This window comes from Blastocystis sp. subtype 4 (assembly GCF_000743755.1).
Source record: "Blastocystis sp. subtype 4 strain WR1 chromosome Unknown seqid_0161, whole genome shotgun sequence".
Taxonomy (NCBI): Eukaryota; class Bigyra; order Opalinata; family Blastocystidae; genus Blastocystis; species Blastocystis sp. subtype 4.
In genome coordinates this window covers 1-24327 of record NW_014569386.1, presented here as the reverse complement: position 1 = coordinate 24327, position 24327 = coordinate 1, and the positions used below count along the sequence as shown (strand labels likewise).

Sequence of the window (24327 nt, the reverse complement as noted above, 5' to 3'; positions counted from 1 at the left end):
CAATCGTTGCATTCTTCAAAAAGTTCATAGCAACATACTTGTCATTATCTGAAGCTTCAGGATCCTCCATGATCTGGACAAGCTTCTCCAAATGAGCAGCGCGGAGGTAATGGGAAATCTCTCCCATGCAAGTTTCGGCAAGAAGACTAGATACTCAAGTAAAATAAGAAACCTACGTTAAACCCTCAGGAGCCACCTTCAAGACCTTCTTTCCATCAACATTAATGGTAGACACATAGTCACCAGTGATCTTGCGGTATTTGGTGGTATCAGGCTTTGCATTCTCAAAGATATCCTGATATACAAATGGCTTATCTGCAAAGGTTCTTGTGATCTACTTGATTACAATGAATCACAAGAAACTACCATTACAGCTTTGCGCGAACATTGAGTAAAGGCCTATACCTCACAAACCCTTATTACCTCTACTTTGGTTAATCGGAGCATGGATCAAGGGTAATCGTATAGAATTAGAGATCTCTCAATGGTGGAATCATTGCCAAGTACTGGAGACATACGATAATTCATGCATATTCCCGCGATTATCGTATTGGACGTTTTTCTGGACTATGCAAAAGCGAAAGAAGACATGATCCAGACACAAAACAATCGGAACTTGGATAAATCACCAATAGAAATGCGATATAGGATAGTTTCCGCAATCTATCACGTTTGTATTCACTTTCGTTTATAACTCGTTTAATTGTACTTATTGAGAGCGTATCACATTGATTGAACTCATAATGGAAGAGAAAAACCATCAAAACTATAAACCGCGGTTCTTTTATATACTTTGCAGATGGTCTTATCAAGATAGAAAGTGCTTCTTTAAGAAGAGAGTTCGTTATTTGAACTACTGACTTACTTAAAGACCTCCATTTTAGTACACCCAACAATTTCTGTTGACTCCTACATCGATGGTTGCTGTGAGTCTTGGAAACGAGAAAGCTTATTGAGTAGATGGATGTTAATTCTATGGAATGCCTTCTAAAACAACTCCTGGGGAAAGATAACTCGTTACGTAGTTCCGCAGAACAGACAATTGCGGACTTAGAGAAAACTCCAGAGACTTATTTGATTGGATTGATGAATGTATGTTGTTTGTATGGTGAAAATTTGATTTCTCTAGGTTCTTCGTACATCGACGCTTTCATCCGTTCGTAATCTATCTTGCATTTTAATTCGGCAAAAGCTATCGTTTTCAGAAGATGGAGTATGGATAAATCTCTCGCCTGAGTTTCAATCTTCCATTAAGGCTGAACTCCTCAAGTTACTAGATGTATGAATTCAATATAAATGCTTGAAATGAATAGACTGAAAAGGAACTCAATATTCGTGAGAAGATATGCCAGTCTATTGGTGAACTTGGTTTGGGTCTCTTGGAATCTGGTTCAGTATGGAATATTCTGATAACATCATATCTAGTGGCCTGATCTCCTTCCTACATTGTTTGCTTTTTCTCAGTCTCTTGACCCAGCAAAGCGTCTTAGTGGTATAACAATTATTAATCACCTTACGCCATACTTGGCAGTTGCTGATAAAGATGATTTTCCTAATCTTCTTACCGTGTTCCAACAATCACTCAAGCAATATGATCATCCTCTTATTCAAGTTGAGGCATGTCGGGCTATCTGTTCATTACTCTTAAAACTCCAAACTCCAGAAACCCTTCCATTTGTGATTTTGATTCCTCTGATCCTCCGTGCTCTAGGTGATATGTTGAATCATAACAGAGTTCTCTTTGCTAGAGAGATTATCAAAGCTCTTTGTGACTTAGTGGAAGTCCATCCGACCTTCTTCAAGCAGAATGTCCTACTTACATTTTGGTCTCATTCCTAGTTAGAATCTCTAATAAATGCAATGGTTAGTATTGCACGTGCTGTTGGTATTGATCACGATACACGTCAAAGTGCGTTAGAATTTCTCACACTCTTGAGTGAGAATTCTCCTGTCATGATTCGGTCATTACCTCTGACGACCTTTGTGATTCCTCTTCTTCATATCCTTGGTGGTATGCTTGTGAATATTGATGAAGATCCTCAGTGGGAGACAAGTGAAGAGGAACCTGATGAAACAGACCTTGGAGCTTTCTCCAATGCCTTGAATGTTCTTGGGCGTGTGAGTGTAGCTCTTCGTGGGCGTGTGTTTCTACCGCCTCTATATACAATGGTCGACGAATATATTCACTCAGATGACTGGAGACGACGACATGCTGTGATGTTCGCTCTCTCTGAAGTTGCTGAGATTGTGACTGATGCTCAGCAGAGAGAAACCATTTGTAAGTATGTTATCGCATCATTTCATGATCCCCATCCTCGTGTTCGTTATGCTTCTGTACGGTGCTTAGGACAATTAGCCACGGATTTTGCTCCATATCTTCAAAAGGACCTCTCTGTTGAATCATTGAATGCCATCTTCTCCCTCCTAGATGTTAGTCAACCAATTCGAGTTCGATTCATTACCGCAGCTGCTCTCAGTAACTTTGTTGACGGATCCTCATCCACACTTCTCCAACCAGTTCTTAGTAACATGATGAATGCTCTCGTTGCTTCATTACAAAGTGCTCCAATCATTGTCCAGCAGCAGGTACTTGTTGATATCAGTCTTCATCCTCAGATCATGTTTGCTATTGCCAGCATTGCTGATTGTGTTGGTGACTTACTGTCTCCATTCTATAATCAAGTCATGCCTATTATCAAATCACTGTACATTCATCCTCCTATCACAATGAATACACTAACAGATCCAGCTGATGTAACAATTTATCGAGCAAATGCTTTAGAGTGTATCACATGCGTAGGAGCAGCAGTAGGAGGAACATTGTTTAAGAATGATGCTCGTGATTTGTTGGAAGTGATGTACAGAGAAGGGATGGGTGAAGTTGAGAATGATGGGTCTGATATGAAGATTTATATGATGACTGTATGATTGATACTCCTTATGAAGAATAGGCATGGGGCAGAATGTGTTCAGCATTAAAAGAAGACTTCATTCCATATTTGAATACCATTGTTCCTATTCTACTTCATACAGCTTCACAAGAGATTGAAATGCCAGGTGAAGAAGCGTTAACTGAGCTGTTGGAGGATATGGGAGTAGGTTTACTGAGGGACCATGCTGATTCATAGGATGAACTCGTTGATCTGGATAGTTTGGGTATTCGAACAAATGCTGTAGATGAGAAAGCACGTGCTTGTCGGATTCTGAGTATTTTCGTGGATGATTTGCATGGAGCACTCAAACAATGGTTACCTCAGATCATGCATACTGTGTTACCACTTCTAAATACGGCTCCTTTTGATGATATGAAGTTATCCTCATTAGCAATTATGCCTGAAATCCTTATTGCTGTTGCTGAGACTATGACGAGTCCCGCGGGAATTGATGATTATCGGCAACACTTCCTATTTATTCTGGATACTCTGTTGACATTCCTTGCAGAGGAAACAGAATTAGATCTTCTGATTCCTGCTCTCCAAACACTCTCAATTTGTTTGGAGAAAAGTACTCTGGTCATCAGCGGTCAGACTGTTCGTGTCCTTCAGGGAGCTGAAGTGGCTCGCATATGCGAGGTATTGCAGCAAACACTGCGAGCATCCTTTGAGAGACGAGCTGTACGTTCTGCTGAACTCGAGCAGGAAGCTTGGGATGAAGAGGAAGTTGAAGAATATAGAGAGATGGAACAGAGTGAAAATACAGCTCATTTGTGGATTTCCAAAAATATAGGGACATTATTGCAGACACATGCGGGTTTGGCATTACCGTTAGTGCATGAAATTATGTTGGAGGACGTATTTGAATGTAGTGATGAATCCCGAACTGCTGGTGATCGATTAGTAGGTCTGTATGTGATGGCAAAAATCGTGGAGTATTGTGGCAAAGAAGCATTCCAGTATTACCCTCGATTTATACCAATCTTCTTACGTGAACTGCATTCAGCTGATGCTGACATTCGAGAGGCTGCAGCTGAAGCCATTGGTATGGCCGCTGAAATCGGTAAGGATTTGGTCTGCGAGATTGCGCCACGATGTGTCAAAGAAATCGAGTTTACTCTGGACGATCCTGTATCGCGAGAGAGATGTTATGCCAAGAGTAATGCAATGGACATTGAAGTATTGGGGAAGGTATGCTTCTATCTTGGTAGCTATCTGATCATGCTGGGAGATCATTACTCATTTTGGCTTAGCCATCTACCCATCCCGGAATATGAAGAGCAGAATGCTCACTGCATGCAATTATTGTGTGGTTTGCTGGAGAGAGGTGAAAGTGCTTTAGTTGGAGAAACGAATCAGAATATTCCTAGAATTCTCCAGATTCTTTGTGATAGTGTTGGAGTCATTTCGGATCGCGATTTGGAAAATCGAATGCTGAGGATTGTGAAGACTATTGAGATGCAGTCTCCACCTCAGTTGATGAATGCTCTATGGGAGGTATTAGGATCGGATAAGAGTGGAATGATAAAAAGGAAATTGGCAGAAATCCAGAACCTGATTTAGTAGCTCGTTTATTTATCCTTTACAACATGTTTGTTGCTCAGTTTATTTTTCTGTTGCCTGTCGTGAATGGCACAAGAGATTACGGTGGGAATTGATCTTGGAACAACTCATTCTTTGGTTTCGTATGTAGATCCAGACACAAAGGAGTTGAAGTCGGTTTCTCCTGATCGGCTTGCTACATATCCATCTACAGTGCAGTTCTTGAGGAACGGAACGAATCCCTGTGTATCATTTGGTGACCAGACGTTTTCTGGATTTGCTCTCTGTCCAAAACGACTTATTGGACAGAAGTTCAATGGATCCAATAATTATGATATCAAAACCTATGGTTCTCCTATATGCGGTGTCAAGGAGAATGATGATGCGGAAATCATCCCGGGGTATTATATCAGGTCTCAAGATAGGAGTGTATCTGCAACTCAAGTCAGTGCGATGATTTTGAAGCATATGAAGGAGGATGCCGAGAAACAGCTTGGTAGAACAGTATCAAACGTGGTTATTACTATTCCTGTAATGTTTTCTTGGAGTCAGCGTATTGAAACGGAGCGAGCTGCTGAATTGGCTGGATTTAATTCAGTAGAGTTGCAGTTAGAACCTGTGATGGCTGCATATGAATATTGTACTGTTAACAATCTGAACGATTGCACATTACTAACCTACGATTTTGGTGGTGGAACCTTTGATATTTGTGTTGTTGAGTATAAGAATGGTGTATTTTCTGTTTTAGATTGTGATGGAAACAGTCATTTAGGAGGTGAAGATATCACAATGGCGATTTGTAAAGAATTGGAAAGTCGAATCACAGAAGTCCTCCATCATGATTTATATAAAGATAAATCGGAAAGGGCGATTAATACAATCCGATTGAGGATCCGTCAATTCGCCGAAGAAAAGAAGGTGAAAATTGGAAACAATATCAATAGTGTGATAAAAGTAAATACGGTAGACTTCTGTGAAGATTGGAATGATGTTTTCGATTTTAGTATCAACATTAATAGAGTCCAAGACATTGTAACTCGAACCATTGACATGACAAAAAATATGATGCGAACATGTCCACAAATACAGAAGATTTTGGTAATTGGTGGATCAGGCGACTTCTGTCTGGTTCGGAATCGATTACAAGATTTGTTTGGAGATCTTGTAGCTTATGATATCTCGCCCTTGCGTTGTGTATCCAATGGAGCAGCTCGATATGGTTACCGTCGAGATACGGTGAAGGTGAGTGGAGGAATGTTGTTTACTCGATCAATTCTACCAAAAGGAATTGGAATTCTGAATTCGAGAAGCACACCAGAGTATATTGCAGTGAAAACAGACACGCTTCCGAAGGATGTATCACGTCAGATTGTTCTAACGAAAGATGATGATTCTATTCGAACATATTTGGTGGAAGAAACAGAGAATGGATTTGATGTAATTAAGAAACTAGTTATTTCGCTTGGAAAGACGTATCCAAAGGGATCACAGTTTAGCTTTCGACTTATTATTGGCAAGGATCTTCTCATCTACTATAAGGTTTTGGATATGAACAATCGTGTCTTACTACCATTGACTATGGTACGTATTTGATTGCTTTGTGTTTGTTAACAATGATCTCTTTTGGCGGCAGATTCAAATATTCTTTCATATGCCACTTCTCAGTCGAAAACGTGGATGGAAGAAATCAAATACTCAATCTGATACCAGTTCTACTAGTAGTACTCAGAAATCACAGCCGTCATCTCAATCCCTAGAAGTTGTGCTAAAAAACGCAAATATCACTCCATCTGGAGGTATAATGATGCTAAATAGGGAATAAACGTGTAGATACCTTCTCAAGTCCAAATGTCTTTGATTCTCTTTGTTCATTGCGTCAGCAAATCCAGAATGCAGATCAAGCTGCTGCAATTATGCAAGGTATATTGGTTTTAAGATTTCCTTACCTATAGATGTCGAAAGTACGCTTGCAGATCCAGACGAATTAAAGAGATTCATCAAGCCGATCAATGTTGCAAATGTGTCTGATGATGGTTTGATATAAGAATGATGGATGATCTATAGAAATCGCTTTCTCTTCCTTTAACCAAGATAGTGTATGTCATCTTCTCATGCGTGTTGATTTATTACAATCTGCTATAATTAAGTATCTTCTCTCAAAAGTCACAGAACACTCCGATGAAGAGGTAAGTCGTGATTGCATCATTATGCTTCTCCTGAATCAATTTCGCTGGTTGGATTTTGTATCAGATTGCTCAACATTGGTTTCGGGCCTTTTGGAAACATTGGCTGTGGAAATTGCTCCTTGTACTGAGTAGTAGATCTGTTCACTTCCAGTTCAGAAAGAGATTCTGAACCTACTTCCTGAACTCGTTCATGATAATAACCAAGAAGTATGAGTTAGATGAAATTGATTCATAAGATGTGTGTGAAAGACTTGATCGCATTGCTCCAGTCCGATTCCTCTCTCTGTTCTGTTCTTCTCTCAACATTGGAGAACCTTCGTCTGACAGAACAGCAATTCAGTGATCACTTGTCAATCTTCACAGGAGCTTTGACTTCTGTCTCTCTCGATGATCTTCCTCTTGTGGTAGGATTCGAATTGCATTTCCATAAATAGTTACGATTTCTGCTTCGGGTGTGTCCTCTTACCAATGCAGGGAAGAGTGGTTCTGAATGCAATCAAGTGATTGGTGTGATTCGGCAGTCGTGTGATCCGTCGAAATGGGCCTCAAGTAACAAAGAGCGAGATGACGTGAAGAATAGAGGCTTCTTCAGTAGGACCTCGTGTATTCGAAGAATTACAGAGTTGCTTCCAACAGCGTCAGGAAATTGGAAAAGTGTTTATCAAAGTAAGAATGGAGGGAAGTTGTAAATCGAGATTTTGAATTCCATTTCGGTTGAGGATTTTGTTCCTTTGGATGTGTGGATTCTAGCCATATTATTACGAGAGAATCTTCAAACTTATCAAGTAGGTGTCAAATACAATCATCAAAATAAGATTGAACGAATCTTAACACGACGATTGTACAAACTTCCCGCCAAATCAGTTCTCTTTGTAAAAGCAATTCAAGGCAATGGTGTAGCTTTGGTTTCTGTAACAAAATCACTATTGAAAATGGCAGAAGTCTTAGCTCACAATTCATCTTCAGTAGCACAGGAATTAGCACAAAGCATCTATATTGCATTATGGGAAGAGTATTCGCAACCATATTATCAACAAGATGTTGGATTAGCGAAATGAAATGATGATCAGATTATCTCTTCTCTCATCACACAAATTGGTGCTTCTGCTGTTTCCTATAGTTCCGTAACCAATTCTGAAGAGCCTTCGTCATCAGTTGGTCATGAAGTAACAACTGCTTTAGCTGTGTTAAAAACACTTGCTCAGAATGACAAAAATATCGCTGATTTGCGCAAATACAGAATCTTCATACGAGGCGTGTTAGATTATGCCGAACGTCTGAATTCATCTCAAATCAATACATTACTGGACATTTTGTGTCAGTTATCATTGAATGATTCAAGTGGCCTTGATGAATTGTTCATCTTAACACGGAAGTATTTGGGTATGAATGATTTGCATTACAAGCGAATGGGTATCTTAGGAGTGTGTGCAATTATCCAGTATGATCAAGGTGATGATGAAGTGAGAATTCTCTTCATCTCTCATATAGAGTGTTCAATCCATGTTTCAGTTCTGTTTGAAGTCAACACGCAATTTCCCTGAAGCACGTCATTTTCTCTATCAACGTATGGAAATGGCGATTACCGCGAATCTGTTTCCAGCTTCCATTATGCCTGTATTTATCATTACTCTCCTGATAGTTAGTTCATCAACACTACAATGACTTCTATTCTCGATTCTCAGTATCTTCTCGATTACTCCGAATCAACTCAATTTCCCGCGATTTGCAATAATCTCGTTACTCCTGTTGCCGAATACAATTTGAATGGCTCCAAGGCTACTGTTTGTATCAACGTTGCCAATCAATGTGCTGAATCCACGATTCGCCAGAAGCAGTCGGTCTTTTTGCTTCCTTCTCTGCTACGTGTTGTGGTTGCTTCAGAGCGAGCAGTAAATCCTGATAAATGGCTAACAAATGTGAATGCATTAGTAGGATGTCCCTTGGTGACCTGCGGTGATGTGATTCTGGATGATCTCCCAGCACCTTCTCAGAGTATTGTTCTGCTAGCTAAGTTGGGTGTGATCGTTTGGTTGAAGGAGTTGGTGGCCGTGTATTGTGTATGTGAGGAGGAACAGATTCGCTATTGTGTGAGGGAAGCTATGATGGAATCATGAGTAGCTCACACAGCGAATCGTGTTGCTCAATGGACTCATTGAAGAGTTTAACAGAATCGGGTCGAATTGTGTACTTCCATTTATCCCCGTTGGTTTGAGTGCATCTGTCAAAACCACTTCAAAAGGACAAAAAACGAATGTATTTCCGTCATGACAAATAAACTCTAGTTTTCAGTACATCTTCCATCCTTCAATCTCTCAATTACCCATCTGCTCACGTAATCTCTGTTTAAGGTTCTGACAAGCAGTTGGAATGATCTTCATATCCTTCACAATGATGATCTTCTCAAGTCACTCTCCATTGATCTCATGTCGTATCCAGCTCTGTCTATGTCGTCACTTGGATCGATTCTTCGTGATTTAAACTCTGCAGTACAAGTACTGCATCATTCAAAGTCCTCATTGTCAATTGATGAGATCAGATCATTAGTCACAGCATTCTCTCCTGCAGTCCTTCGAGTGCTGATGACTATATATTCTCAAAGCTATTCTTTCTATTTGCTAGCTGATCAGGATGGGGAAGGATTGGAGAATGATACCATTTTCAGAGAAGGAATTGTCATTCCAGAAATCATCACTATTTTGGAGATTGTAGATTCGGTGTTGGCTTCTGCTGAGTTCCGAGTGGCCATTTACAATGCAGATCCAATCGAATATGTCCGAAATCTGGCCTATTTCAGGACTGCCACACTTCCTCCTCAATTCATCCTTCAATGTGAAACGTGATGATATTCTGTGGATATAATGACTAGTGAAATGCTAACAGAAGAAACTGAAGTCCCGCGGTTCTATTCAGTTAATCAGATAAGTCCGTATATCATGAGAATAAGTGATGGACTTATCAGCAATGTGAAACAGTATGCAAGTTATGAGCTGGATGTAATGTCGTTGCGCTGTTTAGAAGAGCTTTTGTTCCTACAAGTGTCATTGCATCTTCAAGTGAAAGGCTGTCGTGAGATAATGAATGTGGAGGATACAAAGACACGTGACATACGTTTGATGCAAAATGACACAGTTCTTCAGGACTCAGGTGTAAAAGAGTGCTTGCAGAAGATGAGTGATTTGAGTGTGGAAGTCCTGGAACGAGACGTGATCACTGCGAAAATGAGTGCAGCAAAGTTGAACACTGGGATTCGATTCTTACTACGAACAGCTGTTGTGTATTGTGTGAATCCAATCGATAGATTGAAAATGATTGTTGAAGTAACATTAATGATGAATGCATGATGTGTGTAGGATATACAAACATTTGTCAACGAGGAAGCACAGAAGCAGCAGGATAGTACTAGAGATGCGATTCAAGAGAGTCATGTTCATTTCAAGACATTATCTGGAATGACATTTAAACTCTATTTTACTGCAGCAAATGAAGAATTACTGAGAGCGATTGAAAACTTGAAATTAGATGAGATTCTATTGGTTGATGACACCAAATGTGAAGAGCAGCTGAGTGTCTTAAGACGTTTGTTTACACTCCTGGAGATGTTAGTGTTGGTAACAAGGAAGAATGACAAGCAAACTATTCTTACAACTACGCTGAAGTTCTTTAATGTGTTTATGACGCTGTTCTTAGGACCCTGTTTGAAGTTCTTAAGGAATGTTCTTCAACGATTCCCCGCGGAAGTAGTATCAATCATTAAGACTGTCCAACGATCAACACGACAGGTTCAGAGTCTGTGTGCTCATGCGAAAGCAACAAAGGATTCAGCCACCTTGGCTCATGTACCAAGGATCAAGAAACAATTGGAACAGCTGATCTATCAAATCAAGGATACGTTGAAGAAGCTGGGAGCTGAAGATGCATTCTGGTTGGGGAATTTGAAGAACCGATATCTGAATGGAGATGAAATTGTGGATGATGAGATGCCAGTTATGTCACATAAACGAGGACGAAGGAAGAATGAAGAAGAGAATGAGAAACGGATACGTGTGGAACCGAAGGTTGAGATGGATGAAGAAGCAATTGAAGTTAATGATGATGAGAATGAGAGTAATGAGAGTAATGAGAGTGATTCTTCCACTGAAGAAGAATGAATCTGTTTCCTAACAAACATACAATCACTTGCGAGACTGACGAGACTTCATTCCAGCTCTCTTATTCCACGACTTCTTCAGTCCTTTCCTCTTATTCAGATAATCATTCATTAGACTAGGACGAACAGTTTCCCATTCCTTATTCACTTCTTCTAATGATCTCTATCTATCAATTCTCTTCTTCATTCTTACAGTCCGATAAAAGAATGTGCCAAAATCATGAGCTATTTTTGTCATTGGAGTATCCACGGGAATTGTCACAATCTAACAATAACTCTCACATTTCTCTCTTACAGACGCGTTCATATTGGACTTCTTCTCGTTATACCACGAAATCGGAGCAACTTTATCCAATACCCTATTCTGAACAATTTCTGGAATTCCTACGTTTCTTTCGGTTTTGTATCTTCTTGTTCTGCTTCCACATTTGGTAGGAAGTTGAAGAGTGAGAACGACTTGGCTTCAGATTCTTCAAACAATGACGACATTGGGGCATTCGGCACTGGAGCAGTCTCCTTTTGTGGTTCCGACTTGCCCAAAATTGATGCCAAAATTTGTTGATATTTTTGTGACTCCTCTTGAAGGTCAGCATTTGTCCCACTCTCCTCTTCCTCATCTGTTCCACTCTCTTCTTCAATTCGTTTCCGTTTTTCATCAATATCTCTTAGTTTCTCGCTCCAATCTCGTTTGAGTGTCGTTGCACCAGATTCATCACAACATGAGGCAGTGGCTCTCAACTCCAGACGATCTGAATCAGTTGAAGACTCATCATCCAAAAACGATAAAACGCCCTCATTGATAGGCTCAGACTGTGGTTTGTCGGAAGGTTCACTCGATTCCTCAGATCTGGGTGAAGGCGAGACATCCTCTTCCAATTGGATTGTACTCTTAAAGATGGGTTCTGGTATTTCTGAACTCTTTGGACGTGATACAAGAGGTTTTGGCAGCGAAACTGGCGTATCTGAAGGAAGCGAGTCATCAAAGTGAATCACTTGAGGTTGGATGAACCGATGTCTAGAAGTCACTTACAATCCACTTCATCACTTCTTTGTCGATATTGTACTTCCCTCTGGAATCTCCACTTGTCTTTCTTTCAATACTTGACCAATTTGATTCATAACGATTGGATCTTCAGAAACAACGAGAAACTTTCGTTTGCTCTTTCGAATCATTAAGGTATTCTCGATTCCAGATAAAGGCTCTGTTTTTATGTGCTCAATCTCTTCTTCTGGTTTCGGTATGTTACCGTTTGCCAGGCGTTCACGTTCTTCTTGAATACGATCAAGATAGGAAGGCTTAGCAATTTCTACTCTAAAGGAATCAAAATCCAACAGTCTGTACTTTAAAAATCGACCTCTCCACTTTGCTCCATTGAACAACTTGATCAACTTAGCAACTGCTTCATCATTGTCATTCGCTGTATCAATATATCTATGCGTTACAACCCAAATCACTTCTTAAAATACCCGAAACCCTTACAAACGCCATCTTCTCGTAGAATGATCTCTACAGACTTGATTGGAAGTTCTTTCACTGCAGAAAAGCGATCTCTTATTTCTTCCTCCGTTATATTCGGAGTCAGACCACCAACTACATGATTACACTCCTCTATATCAGTTCACTGAAGATTCTCATCGACTCCTCGTAATGAGCAGGTGCAGTGATCTGGACTTGGTTTGTGACTTGAGGGAGAATTCCACAAATCCTCTCCATTCTTGCAGCCAGTTCTTCGCCACTCTCCCCTAGGCTTTATTTACGTTTCTGTTGTATTTGAATGGAGTTGAAAGCACTCGAGTTCTTTAGCGGTATAGGAGGACTCCATTGTGCTCTGAAACAAGCTAATCCAAAGAGTGTTGTGTTATCGTCGTTTGATATCAATCCAAATGCATACAAAGTGTAGTTGATATTCATTTCGATAATTAGATGTAGATATCATCATAACTTCCCAGATGTTCCATATGTTCAAAAGGATATAACAGACTTAACGTTCAGCATATGTTGAAATTTTTACTAGTAGAGTTTCGGAAATCGAGAAGTATCAAGCCAATGTGTGGCTTCTAAGTCCTCCTTGTCAACCCCACACACGTCAAGGGATGAAACGAGATTGTGAAGATGCTCGTTCCGATGGTTTGCTGCATTTGATCAGTCTTTTAAAGAGTCTTAAACAAACACCGGACTATATACTACTAGAGAACGTTGAAGGGTTTGAAACGAGTCAGAGTCGCGAGTTATTGTTAGAAGTTCTCAAAAATCAACAGTACTCTGTTCAGGAGTTTATTCTATCACCAAATCAATTTCAGATACCCAATCAACGTGATCGATACTTTCTCATTGCTAGAAAGAAGGCTTTTCCTATTCCTCCTGAAGACATTCCTCGTCTGGGTCCTTGTTATCGCATTATTCCGTTCCATCCAACATGTGTAAATATTACGTATAAAAGTGGCACAGCAGAAATGGGAACAAAAGAGTCTCATGATTTGTGGAATTCGTTAAATACGAAATGCAAACCTCTGAGTGAATTTCTGGATTCACCCATGCAATTAGGAACAGATCTTACTCCCTTCTTGGTGAAGCAGTCTGTTCTTCAAAAGTCAGGTCCTCATTTAGACATTGTAACTCCGAATGATAAGTATTCTTGCTGTTTCACAAAGGCATATCGGAAGTATCATCGAGGAACTGGATCCTTGCTTCAAACTACCATTCCCTATCAGTTACCTCCTGTCTCACGTGATCTTGATAATTTAATGTCTCTCAAATTGCGATATTTCACAGGCACTGAAATGAAACGGTTACATGGATTTCCAGAGGATTTTGGATTCCCAGATGATATGCCTGAGGTCCAGCGAGTTAAATTGGTTGGAAACATATCCTTTGTGTGTAATTGAGAGTTAGTCCTTGATTCCAGAGTTTGAGTGTTACCGTTGTCGGTGCATTATTAGAATATCTGTTGAAGTGTTTTGATTTGTTTCTATACACTTTTGTCAGTTTCATTTCGCTTCCATGAATTCTCGCATTGCCTTTTTAGTTGTTGCTATCCTATCTCTCCCTATGTTTTTATGGGAGACCGTTTTGAGTATTGTGAATGGCAATTTTCAGCTATTCTACTATTTCACCATTCTGACGAATGCTTTGACATGGCTCTATTTTGCTATGAAAGTTGTGTATGTTGCCTTTAGTCCTAAGGTGTTTGTAATTGATTCCTTTCATCATGTAGTTTACTGGTTTTTCAACAAGTGAATCGAAGTTTGATCGCTTTTTGACAATGTACAGTGCATTCGATACGGTCAACATCTTCTTTGTGTTCATTGTCTTCTGGACGATGCTGTCTTTTACAACTGTATATGTTCTTGATGATATTTATTCGTAGAAATGGGCCTTTACATTGAGTATGGCTTTCAATCTCTGTGATCACTTGATTGTCCCAGTGTTTAAGATGATTGATTTATTCTTATTCACTCCTTTAGACTTTGATCATAAGTTGCTCTACAAACTCTGTATTCTTTATCCTTTACTCTATTACATCTTCTCTACGATTCGTGGTCTTCTATCTCCTGACCACATGTATCCTTACTGGTTTATGGACCCAGCGAAAATTTCATATTCCATGATTGTCGTCTGGTTCATCATTTTGCTCGCTGCATTCCTCTTCTTTACGTGGGCATTCGTTCGTATCTGTGAGTTTATTAAGAACAGGAGAGAACGTCGAGTTCTCTTGACGGATACCATGGTATTTTGTGTTTGTTTCAAATAGGATATTCTACTTCCATATTTCCATGTTGAATTTCTTCTTCTTCTCGTTCTTTCATTTCTAGAACACTATTCTTAATCTCCTCTTTCCAGGTTTCTCTCATACTACTATAATCTCCAAATTGAGTATCCAATGCAGAGATATCTTCGACAACATGTGCCCGACCCTGCAATTCTCCATGTTCTTCCATGTAATTCTAGTCCTTATTCAATTCCCAGTTCTATACATTAAGAAGTTGAGTCAGCTCTTTGCTTTCCTGTCTCACTTCTTCTTTCTCATTTTCATTAAGACTTGTTGCCTCATCCAGCAATGCGATTGCCTTCTTGTAGGATTCGAGTGATAAATTGACTTCTCCCATTTCTCGTTGAGCTCGTGCTAATGTTACATGTCCTTCACACCATTCAGGTTTGACATCAAGACTTTTCATGGCGTATTTCACTGCTCCAAACGGCCTTCCTTGCATTAGGTGGATCTATTCACAATAGAATATAGAAAGTTACTTGAGCTATCATCTCCATTGACTTGTAATCTTTATCATCCAATACAACTGCATGAGATAACAAACTCAATGCCTTTCCAAAATCTCCAGATTCTGCAGCTTCCACTCCTTTCTCTGCAAACTCTTGTGCAGATTCTTCTATAACGAATGAAATCCACTTTACAATGTATACCCTTTTTTCTACTATCTTCTGATTGAGAAAAGAAGGATGGAGTTGACTATGTCAGAAAAGGAACATATCTATACAGTTGCACGATCAATTTTGGATGGGATTGTGAAGGATGAGATTGAAAGATTCATCTGTCCCACTCTTCACAAATGAATGACTAACAAACACACGAACCAAAATATCACAGCTCATCATCATCCTCAGGTTCTGGTAACTCCACTGTTGCATACTTTCTTAGGAATCGCTCCATTCCCTATAAGTGACTCTCCATTTCAAAACTCACAGCAATCGTCATATCTTCGCGATAATTAACCCATTTCTTCTTCTTTCCATCAGTTGTACGAGGATAATAGCGTATGGCAGGATAGGAATCAATCTTGACAGATTTGTGATTGAATTCATTACGATCAGTATAAGCGTAATAGAATTTCAAATGTTCTGTCTCTTCATAGTCCTCTGCAAATTCATACAATTTCACTTGAACCTGAATACAAGCATCACAACGCTATTCATCACATTTCAGTTGTCCTCTTACCGAAGTCATATACAGAACAAAAACATCATTCTCAGGATTCAGAACATTCTGTTCAAATGTCCGTTGGACAACTTTCTATTCATAATCGTTTCATCGATTTCCCTACAGCGCAATTACGTCGATTGTCCGATTCTGATGGAATAGGCTCTGAATTGAAGATTCGATGTAATGATGTCTCCTGACGCATGGCTTTGTCTACAAACGAATGAAGATCTTCTACAACAAGATTTCCTTCGTAGAGATAGCGACGACAGAACTGACCTGTATTAGAATTTGACTATAAATTAGTGCTGATTTCTGGAATTACATGAAGTACAAATCCATGTTTGGGATACTCGAAAATGCTGAAATACCGCATTAGGCGCTCAGATTTCTTCAGATCCGCCTTGATACAATAGGTTTCTCCTTGCAATTCCTTAGCCACCTACATCACATTCTCTCTTGGTTGTTACCTTAAGAAATTCACTCATATAAGACTCATAATCTTCATCCGAAGGGTTATAAAATAGAACGAGCTGATTGCGAATGCGAAGATTATTGAAGATTTCTCGAGCAACCTAGATAACAAAATGTGTTGATTGCATACTTCCTTGTGACTATAATCAATCACCAGAGGTAATTCGTTCATATCCACGAAATCGGATAATTGATCATAATTCGTCATATCACCGTTAAATTGAACATATGTGTCTTGATCAACATGATGATAAGCAATAAAGCCATATGAATCAACATTAAACTATTCATGAGAAGAAAGATCCATGAGGACTAAGGTATGGAGTTCTGGTAGGAATGAATAGAAGAAGACAGCATTCGATTTGCCATAAGCAAGACGATCATATGTCTCATATTCTTCGGACTAAAGTTTGAGAGGAATGAAGATGATTACATCATTATTATCAAAAATACCAATCATAATGATGGATAGAGACGTACTATAGAATTCCCAATCCTTCATCGTCTTGATCTCCACGATTTCGATATGAGCATGACTCATTGCAGCTTTTGCAATCGATCTATTTTATAAACCAAGAAGAACAGATGAGACATATCGGAGATGGGAAACTTGAGTTTCTCTGGATCACGACCAAACGAATACACATTGATATACTCAGGATATTCAGTTGCATTGTATCTTTCGACAACATTAAAACTAGTTCCCATATTCACTTCTCCGATATAGACAGGATTGTCGAGATGAGCCAACATCTTCGCAGCTTTTGTCGTTGGTTCTCGGTATCCCAAACATTTTGGGAGATTCTAGAAGTTAGAGTGAGGAAGATTCTCATACTCTCTGACAGAATACAAGAAGAAGCTCATAGGTGGAATCCAAAATATCATCAATATTGTCGTCAGTCACTTGAACGAGTCCATCCTCCATGGGGAACTAAGAATCGACATGTATTCTCGTACCTACTTCATTCAATTTTTTGATACATAGGGCACACAGAAGCAACGTGCAAAATACGAGAAGCCTCTTCATATCAACAAATGGGAAATACTAACACTCCCGCGGGAATATCAAAACAAACAAGAAGGCTAATTGCATGATGAATATATCCGAATATCCTTCATAAGACGTTGAATAAGCAATTGGAATGAAGGCATGTCTGTAACTGTGGTGATATTCCAAGCGAGTTTCTCTTTGTTCTCTTTCGAGAGTCCATTTAAGGAATTCAAAAATAACGGAATATCCGTTTCGAAAAATGGTGAAAAATCCGAAAAGTTTACAGTATACCTATCACTTATCTAACACCAGTTTTTTATACAGTGTTGCAATCATATCGCTGGATAGAGTCGAATGCACTTCACTTAGAACATGCTACACATCAACATGGATTGATAGTGTTACTTGTAATAACACAAGACTGAGAGATTGACGGAGATTCGCTCTGAAGGCAGGTGCTTTGTAGATTGGAAGCATTCCTGTGTTTTTGTAAATGTCCAAAACAGCCGACAGAAGTTCTTGAGAGACAGATTCAGAAGCCAATAGCTGATAAAGGAACTGTGAGAGGGTTAGAATGTAATTCATGATTTCAGGTGTAGTTGTTAGTGATACCGAATGCATCGAGAACAACTACAAATCAAGCAATAATGATATTAGGACGGTACTGCAACACTTCACAAACATTAAGATAACATCAGTAGAAATGCTACAGATGGCTTGTTCTCCAATCTGTGTCATTAGTAATACAATATTCTGAAGGAATTCTCTTGGAAGACTACGTTCCATGCACATCAGGTTAATCAACCTCAGAGCCTTGATGGAGAGCAATTCATCTATCTCACAAAGAACTCAAATCACTCACAGATGAAAGATTTTGAAGTGTTTCGGATTTGCGATAATGTATTGGGCAACTGATGTAACAAGGAACCCACCACGGGGAGAAATTGATCCATCGTCGCCCGCACACTGCGGAGAATGCTAGCAGCATATAATTCGCAATTCCACAAAATGCGGCAATTCTCGTAATTATGAGAATTCTCATTCTTCTGACTTGAATCAATAAGAATCTGCGCAATTTGAATGAATACAGGAAGTAGTTGCGGATAAATTATATCCTTAACAACTTTCATCATCATGGAAGATTCTTGCAAAGCACTGGTCAGTAAATATGCACAGCGCGTATAAGTTGAGTTCATAACTACAGAAGCACCACCAACCACAGATGAAGATCGCTGAAAGAATCTTCGTGATTGGGACTGTGCAACTGTTGGAGACTGTGCTGTGAGTAACGTAGAATAGATTGGAGCCAGTAGGGTAGAAAGAGCATTGGAATACTCTTGAGGTGACAAACTGTGTGTTAAAAGATATATTAGGAAGATTAGGAGTTGTCTTTGAATAATTAGAGGACATTGGGAAGTTTCTTTTGTGAAATTTGTGACCAATCCTGGAATGACTGAAAATGAGTTAATAAATGGACAAATGTACATGATAAATTAGTTACATTAGCAATTGTACAATTAGAAGCGATATAAATCATTACATTCGAAATTGTGATCAATAGTAGATTCGGTGGAACAGTAACAGAATTCGTTAATGTCATATATAAAGATGTTAAAATACCCTCAATATCAGCTCCTCCGAGTTGATTGTTCAATACGAAGATGTATTGCTTGAAGCATAGCAAACTATCAATATAGAATTGAGTGACTTTTCGGCCATAAATATACACATTGTTGACATAACACTCACTATCCATGATTTATGGAATTCACAAATTACTTGATAATTCGGCTCAATAACACGAGGATATTGATATTTCGCTCACCAAAGTTTAGACAACTTACCAATCGCATAACAACACTATAATCACGCATTATGTCACCTTCCTCTCCTTTGCTTAGAATTGTCATAACAGACTCAAATGAAGAGATTGCAAGTGAATACAATGCATCCAGACTCGTTTCTGATATAGTAGGAATGTGCAATAATTGTGACAAAAGTAGGAGGGATTTTTGCACAATATAATCATACTCAGTCTGTGGCTCCTCTACAACTCTGGGAATCTCTTCGTAATCTCCAGTAATCTCATCAATCAATTCTTGAGAGGAGATGGTAACAGTCGATAGGAGAATGTCTGAATCCTCCTCCAGGAACTCATCTGTTGTGTTCGCTGTAACAATCACACGACAGTGATTACTGATCAGAAGAGCCTGTGTGACGTATTGTACAAGGGATGGAAGATGTCCAGTAATTCCATTATCTATCATATCATTCATACTATACCATCATCACTCCAATTCATCTGCAGAAGGAATTCAGCCAGTTCATTCCAGATTTGGAGTAGTTGGAGATAACATCGTGGTTCGACCTGAGCTTGTGTGTAGGTGACACTAGATGAATAGACTGATGGTGTGATTACAGACTAGCTAGGAATGAATCGAAGTTAAACTGCTGGTTGGCAATGATGACTGAGAGATAGTTTACTACCAACTCGTAAATCATCAAATTCATTCGCTTCACATACATCACAGACACTTCTTCAATGTGTTGGGATAGAGTCTATAATAATAGTGAGGAATTATGGAATACCGAAATCAGTGTCGTAATGGTATTGATAATCAAACTGTAAGTATCTCGATAACTGTACGGTATTAACCGTTTCATAAGCAATTCATTCACACACTTCATCGATTCCATACTGGACATGATCCAATGAATTCATCTGTACCTGAGTGGATTGGAGAAATCACAGATCAGTTTGAAGAGTGCTTCTGTCATAGAAGGATCCAGAACACAGGACAAGTCATTATGAGGAATGAGAATGAGGAGGATCTGTAGAGCACAACTAACGATATCTTCATCCTAAAGATTATGGTAGAATCATGAAAACTACAGATACAGAGCGAAGGATGGAGCTTACAGAGGATGTAATTCCAGCTACACTTCCACTATTGTTAATGAAATCAATCAAAATAACCTTATTACGCTTTGAATTGTTGCTTTCTTCTCTGTGAGAAGAGGAATTGCATTTTCGGCTTCATATACCTCTTCGAGCAAAACCAACAGTAATAAAAGCTGTGGACTACAATCTGATGTATTCTGGAGACCTGCTGCAATGTAGTCTAGAATGCTTTGCAAATACCGCTCATTTTCCATTACTGCAATCCAAGCAATCGTCTAATGATTACAGGAATCAGTAGGAATCACCTTTGCTGTTAGTTTCATAATGCTCCTTGACAAGACGTTGAACTGATTCACATAGAATGCAATCTCCGTTTCCTGAATGAGAGACTTTTCTCCATCCGATAATGTCTATGAATTACATACCTTAGTGAATAAGACAGTCCAACGATGTCTTAACAAGAAAATAAAGGTATCCTGGATAATCAGATGGATGTTAGTGCTATTTCTATGATATTCATTGCATTCTTGGTGTTACGTCATTTTCATCAACTCCAAACAGATCTTCCATGAATCACTCTGCCTTTCAAATGCTACGAATGCTTGATCTGTGTAATGATTGTGTCATCCTTATTCCTACCAATTGCATTTCTCTGATTCTGGGGAGTATTCGGGTTCAGAAACTCAGAAAATGCAGACTCGAATTGTTCAAGTACTTGAGTAGCAACAGACTTCGTATCCATTTGGTTTTTAGAGAGAACAACAGATTAAGAAAATTCCCTCTATATTTGGAAGTGGATTGAAACAAACAAATCACTCCTTCTTTGTAGTTCGCATCGTCAACTCCTTTCCATACTCGTAGAAAGTGATCATCAACGCGCAAGCCACGGCTGATTTCACAACTCGTGGACCAACTCCCTTAAACAAACCTCCTATTCCATCTTCCTACACTTCATTATCGTTTATATTCCTACCTGATAGACACTTCGCATGATTCCAAACGAAGGCAATGCCTTTCCAGAACGCACTTGCTGTTGTGTTTTCACCACATCAAACGGGTTCACAAGGAACGAAGCAAGTGCTCCTGCCGTTGCACCACAGAGGAAACTCTTCGCCGGTCGTGGAATATCGAACCGTTTCACAACAGAACGAACCTGTTCCAGTCTAATACATTACAGATTTATCTGACAATGACATCAACCAATGAAGGGCAGAAAAGGAAATATCACGTAGCAAATTTGTGTATACTCCCTTCCACAAGTACAAAACTCCATGTACTTTGGCTTCCCCTCCAACACGACGAATAGCGCCAATAAAACCTCCAGGCATACGGGCTTGGGCTTGGGTCTTGAGGAATTCCAGAGGCTCTACACATACTACAGCAAGAGTTCGACTCAAGCCACCACTAATAGCAGGAACCATCCAGGCAACACTAGAATCAGAACCTCCAACAACAACTACTATTTGCTCTTGAAGTATGGTTCCAATCTCCACTTGATACCATCATAAGAAGAGTAATAGAGAACCGAATTAGGAATGGCAATCATTAATGTCGGAACTAGACCACTGTAGAAAGCACGGAATCCCTAAATTGATCAATTTATCTAAATATATACTCCATCCAACCAGATGTTCTTGGTTGCAGCAAATGTTCTGCGGAAAAGTTTTGGTACACCCTGCATTTTCTTGCATTGTTCCTGGAAATTATTGCCAACAATTGAAACTACATCAATGATCCCCCTGCGTTCTCGAATCGTAAACTCTGCCTGTCCATAAGTTTGTCCATTCTAAAATACCTGGAGATAGGTTTTGATCACATCAAAAGGAGTGACAATAGTCTTGGTGATTAGTGCACTAGTTCCCGATGAAAACATACGCTGAACTAATGGAACCTTTTCCCTTTTGTCTGAAGGCATTGGGGTCTGGCACAAAGGAGATTGTGTTTCATATGTCTGGTTTAAACAAATACTAATGAAAAAAGGACTACCGATGGTGGTAACTGTGACTGTGACTTCGATGGCGACGAGAATGACTCCGATGATGGCGGGATTGGCTTCGACTGTGACGAGAACGACTTCGATGCTGATGCGAATGACTCCGACTCGAACTGTGATAATAAGAAGAGCCATCAGAACTACACGAACCAATACCTGGTCTACTAGTAACTCCAACTCTCCATAATCACTCGACATAGTCCGAATTATCTGCAGCCTCAATAGCTGCATCAAACTTCTGTCGTATCAACACAATACTCTCACAGCTGCGATACACTTCAATGAACGTATCCTTCTCTTGTTTGGTCAGTAACGATAATTGGTCTCTCAACTTCTCTTCTCGAGTACCCGAAGGATAGGAAAGAATCGCAAACGCTCGCTTTTCAAACTCCGACACTTCAATTGTTCCTCCTTGAATTCTGTCCTTCTGATAATTGAGCTGAGCATCGTCTTTCGACATAGCACGAATACGAACGATTTGACCAACAATCGTTGCACCATCACGAGCTAAAGCTTCTTTGGAACACTTTATATCCTTAAATGTAACAATTGCAGACTATAGATCGTGCAGAATACTCATTTCCTACACTTTCTTGAGGATTCAAACGAATCTCTTCCAATTCACCAATTTCGCTAAATGCTTCTTCAATAGTCTTCATACTACGTGAAATAAAGCAGAATCAACATACTTCAAATCGATCGTAACAGGAGACACGATCACTGTTCGTGCTTGTGCTATTTCATCATTATCTATACAATGAAGTACTCTCGGGATCCATATTCGAATCACTTGAAAGAATAGGGATCCCAACTCTTAGATAAGGTGAATGGGAATACAAGAATCCATGGATATTTGTGATACTTTTGTTCGAGAGAAGCACATTCAATATGTTTTGGATGTTGGAAACGAAACAGATACATTAGCTGCTGTTTCTTGTTGGGTCCATAGTTGACATTTAGATTGCTACAGAACATCTTCGGATGAGTGGAGCTTACTGGGGGTTATGTGCACTAGAGATTCTAGGTGCTGGAGACAGAATGAACCAAGAGGAGCTTGTTTCTTGGGTAATAAAATGTCAAAATGAGGATGGAGGATTTGGTGGTAATTTTGGTCATGATTCAAACCTTGTGTACGAGGATTGGTTCGTTCTTATGTAGATATACACTCAGTGCACTTCAAATTCTTGCAATTTGTGATAAGCTAGAACAAATTGACAAAGAGAAGGTGGCATCCTTCATCATGGGTTTGTATCAACCCAATGGTTCATTTACTAACGACAGATATGGAGAGTTAGATTTGCGCTTCAATTATTGTGCTGTCCAAAGCATGTGTTTAATTGGAAAGCGGGAGCAATTGGACGCAGATCAAATCACTCAATATATTTGTAGTTGTCAGAACATTGATGGAGGATTTGGATCCATTCCAGGAAGCGAAAGTCATTCAGGAATGGTGTTCTGTGCCATTGGTGCGTTGTCAATTCTTCATACTGTAGACAAGTGCAATGTGAAACGTCTCTGCCGCTGGCTTGATCATCGCCAAGTAGATAGTGGAGGTCTGAATGGCCGTCCTGAGAAACAGTGCGATTTGTGTTACAGTTGGTGGTCACTTTCGGCAATGATGGTTCTAAGTGATTTTTTTGTGAATGTTGTTCACTGTAGATCATATTCCTATTGATCGTGAAGGGTTGATTCGATTTATCTTGAATTGTCAAGATCCTCGAGGTGGGTTGAGTGATCGTCCTATGGATGAACGTGATTTATATCATACTTATTTTGGAATTGCAGGACTCAGTATGCTCGGATATTTGGAGAAAGAGGAATTTCCAACGATTCCTATTCATCCTGCCTATGCACTTCCAATTCCTGTGGTTGAGAAATTGGGATTAACTGCCATGATGTTGTGATGAGTTTGTTACAAACAGTTAGCTATAGTGAATTAGGTTGGTTCGTTCAACTTCTATAGAATTTGGAATGATTGAGATCCTAATATTTCACTAGCCATCCGGTAAGAATTGAATGAGTGAATGATGGCAGAGGAGTTGGTTGAAAAGTGTCTGAAGAAGGGAGTGTTGAAGGTGTTCACAGATATCTTGAGATTGAAACGAGTTGTGAAGGAAGAAGCAACTCAACAGCTACTTCAGTTGATTGGAGTGATGCGTAAGTTTGTAGTACTTGCGGGTAGGAATAATGAATATTTACTAGGTAGACAAAGAAGAGACACG

General features: G+C 39.5%; 16 protein-coding genes across 16 annotated transcripts; 9 read left to right on the top strand and 7 right to left on the bottom strand.

The window, feature by feature from the left end:
- Positions 1-447, bottom strand: JH06_2667 (fumarate hydratase; the record flags this gene model as incomplete). The annotated part of the gene is made up of 4 exons (XM_014671481.1): positions 1-146; positions 177-334; positions 367-399; positions 424-447. Coding segments are annotated over 4 exons (361 nt in total), but the record flags the coding sequence as incomplete, so codon positions are not given.
- Positions 448-1090: 643 nt separating this feature from the next.
- On the top strand, positions 1091-4496 carry JH06_2666 (importin-5-like protein; the record flags this gene model as incomplete). The annotated part of the gene is made up of 7 exons (XM_014671480.1): positions 1091-1108; positions 1130-1279; positions 1314-1394; positions 1426-1809; positions 1840-2922; positions 2952-3095; positions 3129-4496. 7 exons carry the CDS (start codon positions 1091-1093, stop codon positions 4494-4496), a joined length of 3228 nt encoding a protein of 1075 aa, XP_014526966.1.
- Positions 4497-4562: 66 nt separating this feature from the next.
- On the top strand, positions 4563-6068 carry JH06_2665 (chaperone HSP70; the record flags this gene model as incomplete). Its single annotated transcript, XM_014671479.1, has 1 exon — positions 4563-6068. One exon carries the CDS (start codon positions 4563-4565, stop codon positions 6066-6068), a length of 1506 nt encoding a protein of 501 aa, XP_014526965.1.
- Positions 6069-6365: 297 nt separating this feature from the next.
- Positions 6366-6793, top strand: JH06_2664 (hypothetical protein; the record flags this gene model as incomplete). Its single annotated transcript, XM_014671478.1, is given in 3 exon segments — positions 6366-6395; positions 6412-6508; positions 6540-6793. The coding sequence occupies 3 exon segments, from the start codon at positions 6366-6368 to the stop codon at positions 6791-6793; spliced, it is 381 nt and encodes a 126-aa protein (XP_014526964.1).
- Positions 6794-6897: 104 nt separating this feature from the next.
- Positions 6898-7350, top strand: JH06_2663 (hypothetical protein; the record flags this gene model as incomplete). The annotated part of the gene is made up of 2 exons (XM_014671477.1): positions 6898-7065; positions 7096-7350. 2 exons carry the CDS (start codon positions 6898-6900, stop codon positions 7348-7350), a joined length of 423 nt encoding a protein of 140 aa, XP_014526963.1.
- A 972-nt stretch (positions 7351-8322) lies between these two features.
- JH06_2662 (hypothetical protein) lies at positions 8323-8778 on the top strand (the record flags this gene model as incomplete). The annotated part of the gene is made up of 1 exon (XM_014671476.1): positions 8323-8778. One exon carries the CDS (start codon positions 8323-8325, stop codon positions 8776-8778), a length of 456 nt encoding a protein of 151 aa, XP_014526962.1.
- Positions 8779-9738: 960 nt separating this feature from the next.
- Positions 9739-10812, top strand: JH06_2661 (hypothetical protein; the record flags this gene model as incomplete). The annotated part of the gene is made up of 2 exons (XM_014671475.1): positions 9739-9981; positions 10015-10812. 2 exons carry the CDS (start codon positions 9739-9741, stop codon positions 10810-10812), a joined length of 1041 nt encoding a protein of 346 aa, XP_014526961.1.
- Positions 10813-10836: 24 nt separating this feature from the next.
- JH06_2660 (hypothetical protein) lies at positions 10837-12525 on the bottom strand (the record flags this gene model as incomplete). Its single annotated transcript, XM_014671474.1, has 7 exons — positions 10837-10974; positions 11005-11076; positions 11107-11170; positions 11200-11826; positions 11857-12243; positions 12279-12402; positions 12435-12525. 7 exons carry the CDS (start codon positions 12523-12525, stop codon positions 10837-10839), a joined length of 1503 nt encoding a protein of 500 aa, XP_014526960.1.
- A 61-nt stretch (positions 12526-12586) lies between these two features.
- On the top strand, positions 12587-13697 carry JH06_2659 (tRNA (cytosine -c)-methyltransferase; the record flags this gene model as incomplete). The annotated part of the gene is made up of 3 exons (XM_014671473.1): positions 12587-12708; positions 12742-12798; positions 12830-13697. 3 exons carry the CDS (start codon positions 12587-12589, stop codon positions 13695-13697), a joined length of 1047 nt encoding a protein of 348 aa, XP_014526959.1.
- A 115-nt stretch (positions 13698-13812) lies between these two features.
- On the top strand, positions 13813-14563 carry JH06_2658 (hypothetical protein; the record flags this gene model as incomplete). Its single annotated transcript, XM_014671472.1, has 3 exons — positions 13813-13995; positions 14027-14149; positions 14180-14563. 3 exons carry the CDS (start codon positions 13813-13815, stop codon positions 14561-14563), a joined length of 690 nt encoding a protein of 229 aa, XP_014526958.1.
- JH06_2657 (hypothetical protein) lies at positions 14556-15772 on the bottom strand (the record flags this gene model as incomplete). The annotated part of the gene is made up of 8 exons (XM_014671471.1): positions 14556-14756; positions 14787-15032; positions 15061-15197; positions 15232-15277; positions 15306-15369; positions 15414-15481; positions 15512-15733; positions 15764-15772. 8 exons carry the CDS (start codon positions 15770-15772, stop codon positions 14556-14558), a joined length of 993 nt encoding a protein of 330 aa, XP_014526957.1.
- A 730-nt stretch (positions 15773-16502) lies between these two features.
- On the bottom strand, positions 16503-17144 carry JH06_2656 (protein disulfide-isomerase; the record flags this gene model as incomplete). Its single annotated transcript, XM_014671470.1, has 4 exons — positions 16503-16622; positions 16653-16779; positions 16812-17023; positions 17055-17144. The coding sequence occupies 4 exons, from the start codon at positions 17142-17144 to the stop codon at positions 16503-16505; spliced, it is 549 nt and encodes a 182-aa protein (XP_014526956.1).
- A 1841-nt stretch (positions 17145-18985) lies between these two features.
- JH06_2655 (hypothetical protein) lies at positions 18986-19512 on the bottom strand (the record flags this gene model as incomplete). Its single annotated transcript, XM_014671469.1, has 2 exons — positions 18986-19470; positions 19494-19512. The coding sequence occupies 2 exons, from the start codon at positions 19510-19512 to the stop codon at positions 18986-18988; spliced, it is 504 nt and encodes a 167-aa protein (XP_014526955.1).
- Positions 19513-19625: 113 nt separating this feature from the next.
- On the bottom strand, positions 19626-20854 carry JH06_2654 (hypothetical protein; the record flags this gene model as incomplete). Its single annotated transcript, XM_014671468.1, has 8 exons — positions 19626-19769; positions 19800-19908; positions 19939-20072; positions 20196-20387; positions 20418-20522; positions 20553-20613; positions 20650-20719; positions 20752-20854. The coding sequence occupies 8 exons, from the start codon at positions 20852-20854 to the stop codon at positions 19626-19628; spliced, it is 918 nt and encodes a 305-aa protein (XP_014526954.1).
- Positions 20855-20924: 70 nt separating this feature from the next.
- Positions 20925-22764, bottom strand: JH06_2653 (solute carrier family; the record flags this gene model as incomplete). Its single annotated transcript, XM_014671467.1, has 8 exons — positions 20925-21056; positions 21086-21265; positions 21288-21543; positions 21573-21697; positions 21728-21877; positions 21908-22249; positions 22302-22661; positions 22693-22764. 8 exons carry the CDS (start codon positions 22762-22764, stop codon positions 20925-20927), a joined length of 1617 nt encoding a protein of 538 aa, XP_014526953.1.
- Positions 22765-22932: 168 nt separating this feature from the next.
- JH06_2652 (geranylgeranyl transferase type-2 subunit beta-like protein) lies at positions 22933-24009 on the top strand (the record flags this gene model as incomplete). The annotated part of the gene is made up of 4 exons (XM_014671466.1): positions 22933-23034; positions 23066-23235; positions 23264-23733; positions 23765-24009. The coding sequence occupies 4 exons, from the start codon at positions 22933-22935 to the stop codon at positions 24007-24009; spliced, it is 987 nt and encodes a 328-aa protein (XP_014526952.1).
- Positions 24010-24327: the final 318 nt, after the last annotated feature.